The sequence below is a fragment of the Maylandia zebra genome, linkage group LG11 (assembly GCF_041146795.1).
Source record: "Maylandia zebra isolate NMK-2024a linkage group LG11, Mzebra_GT3a, whole genome shotgun sequence".
NCBI classification, from domain to species: domain Eukaryota; kingdom Metazoa; phylum Chordata; class Actinopteri; order Cichliformes; family Cichlidae; genus Maylandia; species Maylandia zebra.
In genome coordinates this window covers 33,302,439-33,314,267 of record NC_135177.1, presented here as the reverse complement: position 1 = coordinate 33,314,267, position 11,829 = coordinate 33,302,439, and the positions used below count along the sequence as shown (strand labels likewise).

The following is an 11,829-nucleotide window of genomic DNA, read 5'->3' as shown; positions in this document are numbered from 1 at the left end:
GAGCACTGCTGAATGGGGGTGTTTTTCCATAACCTTATAAGGCTTATTTTTACATTATTATGTTTCATAGACGCAGTTAGCGTGGGTTTTCTGTCACATGCTCACTCTTTCTGTTCATTGAGTCACTCATTATTCTCCCATGGGAACTCCCACAGAATCTGTGCATTCAGGAAGATGGTGAGAAAGAAAAAAAACAATAGATTTTGAGCATCCCGATTTTCTAAACAAGAGCTTGCACACAAATAATTCCACTCCAAGTTGGCTGCTTTTCTGGAACTTTCACTTTTATGTTTCTAAACATAACAAATGTAGTTTGGCCAGTTGTCGTGGAATAAAGATGTTTTGTCATCTGGAGCTGGCCTGAAGTTTGAGAGTGAGATTCTGCCATTGGAAAAGGAACAGATGACCAACCGTCTCACCACACACATTCATTTGCCAAATATCTTTAAGCATAAAAGGAATTTGACCTGAGTCAAGTCACATAAGCAAGCTCTCAAGTCACTTATGCACAGTATCATTAACAGAGACAAGGAAAGTAGGTGAAACAAGGTCAAGGCCGCTCAGAGTTGATTCGTATAAATATATATGTTTTTTAAAATCAAATATAGATATAAACTTTCCAGTCCTCTGCAAAAGGGAAACCGCTTGATAAATGAGATTAACAGTTATGGTGCTGCAGTGTTTAGCACTGTTTCCTCAAAGCAAGGTGGTTCTGGATTAGTGGGCGGTGCACTAAATGAGGCTAAGATAAACTGGTTGGGTGTGACAAACTAAATGATGTGAAGTAGCTCAATAAAGCAATACAATGTGACAAAATGTATCGAAATATCTTCTCATATTGCCAGTTAAATAGAAAGTAGAACAAAAAAAAAAATCTAGATTGCAAAACAATCTAAATACAATAAAATAAGGAGCTAAGTGAGTCATATAGGGACAACAGCTAATAAATATAGACTTTGAGGTGGTCCAAATTTCCTGTGGAGCTGAAATTGATGACTAAGTTTACACTGCCTGTAAAGAGGTGCAGAGGGTGCCTGCAGGAAAAGCCATTCACCTCAGTGTGAAATTACATCTGAAGCTGACAAAATAATGAATAATGTCATGAAGTCATTTTACAAGTTTTTATTAGTTCAAAGTTTTAATATTTATTTTGGAGCTATATGCTCTTTATGTAATTAAAATAATAATAATAATAATGTACCGATAAAATATTTACAGATATAATTGGCTGAGAATATAGCTAATACATAAATTTGGACCAATCAGCGTCGTTACTGTACACCCCCAGTGTCCAATCATACGCTCGGAATTGAGCGTTGTGTTCCGCCCACAGGCAGCAGCCAGTAGTCTGGTAGAAAGAACTGTCATTTAGAGTGAGTGGACAGGATGGGGAAGACGCAGAGAGAGCTGGAAAACACGAATTAAACGTAATGAGAAGTATTACAAAACAACTTTTAAAGTTGCCCATGTTGTGTTTGCAGCTTACGACGGCATTTGTTAGTATCTAACAGGTAAGTTTATCCCGTAATAATACGTCTTTGACCTACTTTTTTCTTCGAACGAATGAGCTGATTTTTTTTAAAGGAAGCTAACGTTTTTGTTTTTTTGTTTTGTTTTTTGCTAACAAGCTAATGTTTCTCTTACCGCCCCCATCCCATTCTCCCCACCACCATCTCCTTCTGCAGAAAAACAGCAACTTTGGCAGTACGTGTTTTTTTTTTTCCCACTGCGATAAGAATTACAGTCACTTTGAGGATGTCAGCCCCCAGCAACTCGCTTCAGCAGCCGAGGGTCAGACGCAGCAATGCGGGCTCCCCCGGCTCCTTCAACAACAACAGCTGCCGTTTGCACCCCATCCGTGCCACTGTGCCCTACCAGCTCCTTCGTGCGGGTCAGAGCAGTCCCACGCGGCCACAGACCCTGTGCGGAGGAGCCACGAGCCACAGCCGGGGCTCCAGCCCCCCCTCCAGTCCGACACTCAGTTCAGGAAGTGCAAATGCTAAGCAAAGACTGTCCCCCGAAAATAAGGAGTCGTCTTGCCCCCCAGACTCTCCAGTTTCCAGAGGTAAAAACAAGATTTTCAGCAACTTTGTCTGTGCTGGGTCAACAAATGCTCACCACGTGCGTTTGATTCAGGATGACTTGTCTTGATAGCCTAACTTATGTTGTCACTGTGTGGTGTATAGTCATGCCATTAAATGTGCTAAAATGTGATCGCATATTATTTTTTTGGGGTGGGTAACAAGTAAGTCTGGAGTCAGGCTGGCACTTGCTTTGAAGGAGGTTTTATGCATTAAGCCTATCTTTAAGTGCAGTTATGCAGTCATAAAGAGGCTCGAGTGAAATACTGGCTCCTTTACTTTATTTGCTCTTTTGAAAGGAGAGAATTGGCAGAAAGACCTGATTTTAGTTATAACAGCGGCCACGTCACTCCCAGGAGAAGCCACGCGAGAGAAATGGTCAGGTGTTGCTTAGACTGACTCTCACTCCATACATAGATGCATGTACACTGAACATATGCTAAACCTCACCATGCTGCCTTGCACATGGATAGCAGAGCCTGGCCTTATGTTGTTTCATGTCATGCCCAGTTGATCTTTGGAAGAGATATGGAGATGCAGTGAAGGAGCATATGAGAGTTTAGGCAGCACCCAGTGCTTCACTGACTAAACCTTATTTAACTGGCTGCTTCTCCTGCCAAATATTGACCCTGTGGCCGGTTTTCTGTAGCAGTATGCTTTCACAGGCCAGCAGTGCACTTTTTCTTTTTTGCTGAAAGAATACTACTTTTTCTGTAGCCCCCCGTGTTTTTGTAGAAAAAACACTCCTAACCACGCTCTGTCAAGCTAGTGTTTGAAACACTCTGTGATAAGAAAGGCCTGCTTTTCCTGTATATTGAGGCAAAACAGGCTCATTCTGCTTTGGTTAACCTAAGTGACTACTCCTGCCTCAGCAGCTGGGGCAGTGTTCCTTCCATTTGTCAAATTCTAATAGATTTTCCCTCTTACCTTTAACTAAATGGGTGCCCTCTTTTCTCAATGCAGCACGATAGTTATTATGGAGTAGTGTGTGGAATTTAATGTTTGTGACGTGTTTCACATTCCTCAGTTCTTTGAATGAGATGACCTCCAGCCTTGACTAGTGTAGCATGCAAGGCAGGAAACTAAGTCTCTTCAATAACAACTGAGTGGGCAGCTTTACCAAGCATGGTGAATTTCACCTGAGCTGGTGTTGATCCCCTGCTCTGTTGGCATGCCATGCATACCTCGGTCCTCTGAGAGAGTCAACCTCTAACCTAGACTAGTGTCCCATGTCAGTGGTGATGATGATAGAGGCTTGACCCTCGTTCACGGATGTGACCCCACAGTACAAACACGCCTGTGAGGCGTCAGATGACAAGTACTATGGGCCACATCAGCAAGTGGTCTCATGGTTCCCGGAAGTGAAAAATGTGGCATATAGATCAATTTAAAGGTGGAAAAACAACTGAAACAAATAACCGATAAGATTGCCAGAATAAGTTATTGATCATTAAAATAAAGATATGACACAAAGATGCCTGTCACTTTTATTTCACTTACAAAAGTAAGTAAAACACAGACATTTATGATTGTAAACTGTCAAGCAGACAGATTGAAATGAATGAAGTTAATCAGCGCATTATTCATAAGTCAAATCATTTTTTTGTGTCAGGCAAAGTTTCTTCCGGGCATTGGCTGATTGTCAGGTACCATATGCAGCTTTTTTTCTTTTTACCCCAATTACTGGTGTACTTATTTTTTTTAAAAATGTGTAAAACAAATTTTGGCTCTGATATAGCCGCCTCTCTGTAGTCTAATGTTCTGCCTAGAGAATGATCTGATGAGTTACACTTGAAGAGTAAAAAGGGCTATGAGCTCTGAGCACAGTAGCACATTCCTTGTGAAGTAGCTCTGGTGAGCTAGCAGAGTTGTGCATTAATGTTGAAGTTGTGTGACCTACCTCATTAGTGACAAGTATGCAGAATTTCCCTGTTACGTTAGAAATGCTTCACCAATGCCGTATTTTACACTGACCATAGATATATCTGCATTCTTTTAACGACCTCCAGGGGGCAATAACTGTGGTTCCAAATAGACTTGCGCTTCTATAAATGTCTATGGAAAAACCTCTCTCCTTCCTGACCCCAGTAAATACTTTCCTGATGAGTTTATGGGCTCAGCCACCTGTTTCAGATCACAATGAATCAAGCATTAAGGTGTTTTTTTTTTTGTTTTGTTTTTTTTTTGTTTTGTTTTTTTTTTAAGCAAATTTTGTTTAAGTGTCAGAGGATTATCCAGGATGTCCTCACTGGATAGTAACTTGTGTTGACGAGGCTTTGTGCGAGTAGTGTCACAGTCATATGCACCCCCTGACTATTTTCACCAGGATAACAAAGGTGAAAACACTCAACACTAGAGAACTAGAGAAATTCACGGATTAATGGGTCATGTCACAGTTAACATCTAGCTGAACTTTCCCACATAAGCACTAAGAAGTTCAGCTTCATGATAAAATCCATTTGGACAAATTACAATTTTTGGTGACACAAATTGTATGGACGTCATGCAAAACAACTGTCAGTCTTGAGTACTCTTGTCTTTGTCCTACCTGGTTCACTGTAATTGTGGGTGGGTGGGGCAACCTAAACCTCACCTCCAGGGCAAGTCTGGCACAGAGGCAGCATGACCAGAAATGATGCAAAATTAGTCTTGTTGCTGTTGTTTCTTCAGCGTCCATCTGTGTTCACGGATCCCCAAAGCAACAACAGACTCCCTCCCAGCAGATTGTTAGCTAGCATTACCCGGCATCCTGGTCAGTGGTGTAATTTAATTTGAAAAATACAGTTATTAGTGTTGTCCATGAAAAGTATGGGCCAAGGGTTAATAATTGTTGTTCGCATTATTGAGATTCCCCCCCCCCCCCCCCCCATTTAAAACAGCACGATTGTATACAATATTTACATGTAGTCTGCAGTGATCCCGAAAGTCTAGATTTTGTTCCCTGACTGCTCGCTTATACAAGGCAGGGTCGGTGTGTTGAAGCTTTGGCAGTTTATAGTCGGATTTCTTTTTCACAGCTCACGTCTTCTAGAGCTGCACTTTATGTCCTTGACCTTAAGCCAGTTCTTAGCCCTGTTACATAAAATATCAATAGAAATTGATCTACAGTGTAAAAACATGGTGTCGGGCATGCAGCCTAGGCCAGACCTTGTCCACCAGTGAGTCCAGTTTGCCCTCTGAATGGGTTTGAACTCCAGTTTTTTGTTTTTGTTTGTTTTTATGAAATAAAGTGCATCATTATTATTTTTGTGGTAATGCCAGCCTTACTATATAAAATGTATAGAAAGTGTTTCCTAGAGATGATTTTTTTTTTCTTGAAAAAAAAAAAAAGTGTAAAATAGTGTCCATGTGAAGGTGATATTTATTTCCACTGATCAGCAAATTCTAATCACAGTAAACTCAATAAGACAGCCCAGTCATCTGTTTTTGAAAATGGAACTTTAATTAAAAAAGAAATATTTTAAGAGATTGGGTTAAGTTTGTCTTTCACTTTTGCTTATAGTTTCACATTTCAGAAAGTAATTCTTTAAAGACACCTGAAAACATGTTTGCAGGTATTTTCCAGTACAGTGCATTTATTGGTCAGGAATACTTGGGGTAAATGTGGATGCCATGTGGCACTAAATTGAGTTTTGTTAATATATCAAAATTTTTGCATGTATACAAAATCTTAACATGCTTTTTGGTAGTTTACTCAAACCTAAAATACGTTTTTTGTTTATCCAATGTCCAAGTGCAAAATGCATAGACTTCTGCTACGTTAAGTAACAGACTTTTTGCTTTGCAGACCAGTCAGGCGTTCACGTACAGTCATCCCCATGCAAAGGCCCCTTTTAAGCCAGGAAAAGCCCTCAATATGAGCAAAAATTGTTCACTTTATCTTTCGTTGCTGCAGCTCAGTGTGATTTGACTACAGCAATAGTCTGTGCAGTGTATAATTTCTCATACACTGTAGTACTTTGAACCCACTCATAGACATAATGCTTGCCATTTGGTGGAAAACTCCGTCCAAAGTGGCTTACAGTGCCACGGGTGTGGTGATGGACTTTGGTTCACATGATTTTTAGATCTTAGCCTGATGATGGTGGACAGAGTTAAGAGTATTATATTTCACCTTATGACCTTTTAGGTTCACCAACATGACATCATCTTTTACCACACTGTCCCCACAATGAAAGTCAAAGTGCCAGCTGTGCTGAAATGGCCCTGCTTCATTGTCAGCTATTCAAACTGCAGAGTAGGACCAAATGTGAAAATGAATGTGGTCTGAATCGGTGGACTGTAGCACAACTGCACTGTTTCCTGTACTTTCATCTCTATGCATGTGACATTTTGAAGCACCTGGAAGTTTACCCTCAACTTTGATCTAAAGGTTGCTCATTCTTAAGTCCACACACATAAATGGGGGATTTGTTAGCACATATGTTCCTCATTCACTGAGATGCATTCAAACCTGTTCATACTAGCTTGTTGTGAAATATACCCACTGGACTCAGATGTGAATAATGTTTATATTATATTAATGTATCTGAATTTATTTTACTGTTTTTTGTGCTAACAAGCAATTTCTCAGCCTGCAAAGACACACACAGTTACAAACTCTGATGTCAATCACACTTAATTTTATCATCTATTCATTTACATTGTGTGAAATGGCAGTGCATGCTCAAATGCTAAATTTCAAAATTGTCAGACCCGCCCCCTTTTTAAGGTAAGATATAGATATCGATACCTTGGCTTTTGTAATGATCAGATACTGGTGTTAAATTAATAACCTCTGTTTCATTTAAATAAGCATCTACTGCATACTGCTGTCATATATAGTCATGCTAATTTCTTCTTTTTGTGCATAACTTCACACATAAGTACCAGATATGGACCAGACAGCAACACGTTCTGTTATCATAAATGTAACTAGGCTTCTCCAAAAATAATACACTGGGCCAATGCCCTTTTAGCCAAACTGCTGCCACTTTGCTTTTAATGTCCTCCATTATATATTAGTTTCCCTGCTAGCTGGACTGAAACGTTGTCACCTGATCCAGCGGGTTGTTTTTTTTTGTTTTTTTTTTTATTATTCAGGATTGCACCGCCATCCGATCAATGTCTTAAATGTCACGTCACTTTGAGAATTTCTAGCACACAATTATACAATTTTTGCTTCCACAGTACAATCAGAACATGAAATCATCACAGCCGTGATGTTTTTGGAACAGGACGTTGAATTAGGACTGGGTGATATGGGGGGAAAAAATTTTATCGCCGTCAGTGGATATATAAAGATATAAAATCAAATCACTTTAAAAAAATAAATAAATAAATAATACATTTTTTACTCCTAAGGGAAAATGTGTGAAGCTGAACATGATAAATGTACTGTAGATCTCCATGCTGCTGCATTTTAAATACAGTGTATATAATAAACTAAAACCTTAACTCTGACCATTCAAAACCTTCAAGTGTTAAAGAATACAAACAAATGATATTTACTGTATCTCAAATTTTCACTGAAGAAAAGTTTTTTGTCATAATTATCTTTTCGTTTTATTGCCCACCCCCATGCTGAACTGTACATACAGAAGAGCATTACTTTGTTTACACACAGCAATGAATACATTAGCCCACCATTAGCTTAGTTCTCATTTTTAGTGTTTTAAAGACTTCTTTAATTCCATTTATCCTTTTATAACTGTTTCTACACATGTAGGGTTGTTGGAGATATATATTAGCTTAGGGCTGTGCAGTTAAGTGATTATTTTTATTTGCTTTTTCCCCCCTCTCATTATGGTTGAAACTAAATCTCTGGTATCTTGTGAATATTGACGATGTCGTCTTGCCTTCCAGCACCCTACGCTTTACTTTTTGTTGCGCCCTGAAATCTCAGATTTACTCTCCACCAGGGTGCTTTATATTTATTTTTTTGTTTATTTTTAACATAAAGCAGTTTGCTTTAATCAGGCAGGTAAATCAATTCTACTGTGCATTTAAAATAAATCTTCTGTCTGAAAGACATTTGTTAGCTAAATGTGTATTTTTACATAAAGGTGCTGCTATTGCAGCATATAGATACTTTATATTTGCCAAGTATTTGGGATTATTTTTGCCATAATTGAGCAACACTGCATTAACTAATTAACTGGTTGTATCTTATGTCTTAAAAACAAACAAAATAAAAATCCCCCTATGCTTATGTCCTTATGTCCAGTACAAGGTTATCCATTATCCTTGTTATCAACGTGCAAGTTGAGAATAAGATTTTAGCTGGTGCCTCAACGTGATTTAAAAAAGGAAAAATCGGAGCGCATTTTGCTTTTCAAACTCAACTAAATACTTTGAATTAATTGATGTCAGTTTAAAAATTATGGTAAAGTCAGTGCATTTTCACTTTTGATACATGTTGGCACTTTCAGTAGATTTGCCATATTAACTTGGATTAAGCCTAAGTGTCCAATTACAGGGGTTTCTAAACTAGGATTAGGCTTAAACCATGTCTAAGAAACAGTCTCTCTTTTTAAGCCTGGTACCAATAGGAAAACTTAGTGATTTATTCTTAAAATGCACTTGCCTGAGAAGGTCTTGAGTTGTCTTTTGTTTTGTCTAAAACCCAAACGCATTCAATTTGCTATCATATGACCTAGAAAACCTGCCAATTGTCACGCAAAAGGAGTAGAATTGTAGATCACGCTAAATTAACCAAAGTTTCTCTTCAACCAGTCTCGCGCATCCCTGTGCAAACCTGGGGCGAACAGTTCTATACTTTGCAAAAGAGAACTACATGTTTGTTATCACATTTGCCTTACAGCTAATAATTCACCATCCTGGAAATGCAAAGACTTCATCACAGCTTGCTGTCTGAACTGCGAAGGGAAGTTCAACCTGAAAATAATTCTTTAATTTGACATACACTTACTTTACCCATGAAAAAATCTGCAGATAGACTTCTTTGATGTCTTGGCTTCTTTCATACTGTTTCTTTTTTCTCATCGGGAGATTATTCTAGTCTGGCAAGTGGGGAAATGATGGAAAATAACTACAATCCCAGTTTTGAGAGCACTGGCTTGGACTATATAAATATTGATAGAAATTTAGCCTGCTTCCTTTGTCTAGAATGCTTCAGGGAATTTTTACTGTAGCCCAGTAAGCTTACTTAGGCAATACCTTTGGGTGTGTAGGCCTGTGTATTCTGCGAACAAAGAGCAACAATGAATGGCTGTGTAGTTCTAGTAGGAGAGAGGTGCCTCATGGAGATAGTTTAGTCTGTGTGTCTGTTGGAAAGGCCCTTGCCCTAGCCTGCTCAGGCAAGGAATAAAGTAAACAAGCATATTTCCTGCTCATCGTTCTGTTACTTTACCCTGCCTTTGATATGGGAATGAAAGAAAGAATGTACACTTGCTTTTTTTAGAAATTACTACAAGTATAATTGAGGCTAATAAATGTAATGCAGTCTCTAAGCACATTCGAGCTTATACCTTTACATGATTTTTTTTGTTTTTAACTGCGTGGCACTGCAGGAATGCAGAGTGAATGCAGGCAGTATTGATGTGCATTGTGGTTGTTTATGAGTTCTTATGTGGGTGGCGTGTGCTTAACTGCTCCAGCTCATAGCAGGTTATTCTTTTTTTTTTTTTTTTTTTTTGGCCTGTCCCGTTTGGCTCTTTTGCCATCAGAATTGTTGTCTAAAGGCAAAGAAAGATGCCCAACGGATTTACTTTACCAAATTGACCATCCCAGCCTTGCCGTAATGGTCCATTTGATTCACCTTTTATTGTTTATTTTATTTTCACTTACTGAATACGGGACAGACTTGACTGGGGGAAAGAAGGGGAAAAAAAAGAGGGAAAGAGAAACAGCTGAGAAGAGGGACGGGGGAGAAGGGCAAAAGACAAAAACCAACAGAACGGGCAGAGAAAAAAAAATGCATATATCAATCACCTGGATCGCCTGCTGAGAAAGAAAAAAGAAAGCAAGCAGAAGAGAACAAGAGTAATAGAATAAACAACATCACAATGATATATGGGAATATGACAGTAAATACTAAATGTTAAACATTATTGTGCAGCACATAAGATCAACAGAACACAGTGTGCTTTGAGGTAGGAGCCAAAAAGGGTGTAGTTTGTGGGTGTGATCACCCGTGTGTACACCTGTGAGCATGGACGCGCTTGTTTTTTGTTTTTTTTAAAAGGTTGTTTATGAGTTCTTATGTGGGTGGCGTGTGCTTAACTGCTCCAGCTCATAGCAGGTTATTCTCATAATATCAGATACTGCTGCTCAGCCATTTACATTTGCCTCAGGTCGCAAGCCTTCTCTTTGCTCTGCTGTAACACATCATACTGTCCATACTTTCAAAACTAGAAGATATTGGTACACAAACTCATTTGGTTAGTTGAAGCCATGTTTTATTACATTTCTTGTTGTTGTTGTTTTTGCTTTTTTTATAATCAAAGCAGTATGTTTTGATTATAACTGACGTCGATTTACATGCTCCTTTATTTCTAGATAAAAATGTAACTACTGGGTTTGGTTTGTCATTCAAAATATGGCTTCATGTTCCTGGTTGCATTTGTGCAGTAAGTGATTTGTTACACTAAAATGTTAGCATTTCAGTTGAAACTTATTAACACACTCAGCAAAGAAGAGTCAAAAGATACCTCAGGGTGTCTGGCAGTATTGCACATCATGACATGCACTGATGCCAGCGTGCATGCGTGTGTGTCTAATTCTGTTTCTTTGTTCTTTCTAACTTTACAGCAGAAAGATCCAAATTACAGGTGAGGAATTCAAGTGCCATTCGACGGGCTTCTTCCTTGGACGCCATCACAGGGCCATACCTCACTGGCCAGTGGCCTCGGGACTCCCATGGACCCTACCCTTCTTGTATGAAAGACAAAGCCACACAGGTACACGGTGTTCAGAAAATCCTACCTTGGCTGTAGGCCTGCGGGGGTTGACTCAACCTAACTCTTTTCAACAGTAATCTTTAACCTTTACGCAATGCTGGCGTGCATTTAATCAACCTTTAAGCCTAGTGATTGGAGATTTTCTGCCAAAATTAACTCTGGGTGTTGTAATTGATGTCTCTCTGGACATTTTTCTTTTAAAAATGTATTACACGGTTTTCTCTGGAAACAAGGAGGTGCCCAAAGTAACTCCCTGAACTTTAGAAATCAATTCTGCAATAAATCATTATTTGATTTAGGAAATATTTGCATCATTTTCTAATGTTCTGTTGTATATGCTGTTATAGTTAACTATTCAAATGAAACATGGGCAACTTTTCAAAAGATTTTGACATATGTACAAGTTACTCTTGTGAGTTTGAAGCTCAGGCTTTAGCTCTTTTTCTGTTGTTGGATGTCAAAGACAGCTTTGTATGTGGTCACTGCATTTGTTGTAACAACTGTGATTACGTCACAATCCCATTTACACTGGAATTTTGGACTCTTTGTAGTCATCTTCTAAGCCATAGGGGATACAATGGAGGAAAAAAATCACTACAGGCAGAGAAGTCAGCATAAGAAGGAAATTAGTAGCTGACGTTTTTTAACTGATGCATCATAACTCAGTATTAAGCCTCTGCAGTGTTACATTTTGCTTGCACGTGCAATATTAGGTGGTGAAAGAGTCTTTAATGTTTGGAAAAGTTGAGTCAAAATACTGCATTTAAGTGGAGATGCACAATTACTTGCCCCAATAATATCTGTCTAAATGAGTGTGGTTTATGGCCCTTTTAAAGTTATTTTTACAG

General features: G+C 38.8%; 1 protein-coding gene across 2 annotated transcripts in view; it reads left to right on the top strand.

Moving 5' to 3' along the window:
- Nucleotides 1–1,354: 1,354 nt before the first annotated feature.
- glcci1b (glucocorticoid induced 1b) overlaps nucleotides 1,355–11,829 on the top strand; it is a 28,895-nt gene continuing 18,420 nt past the window's right edge. For both annotated transcript variants that reach the window (XM_004560204.5, XM_004560203.5), the window contains exons 1-3: nucleotides 1,355–1,511; nucleotides 1,686–2,065; nucleotides 10,833–10,981. In XM_004560204.5, the coding sequence (XP_004560261.2) occupies nucleotides 1,756–2,065; nucleotides 10,833–10,981 (459 nt within the window). In that variant the 5' untranslated portion in view covers nucleotides 1,355–1,511; nucleotides 1,686–1,755. The remainder of the gene's footprint in view (nucleotides 1,512–1,685; nucleotides 2,066–10,832; nucleotides 10,982–11,829) is intronic.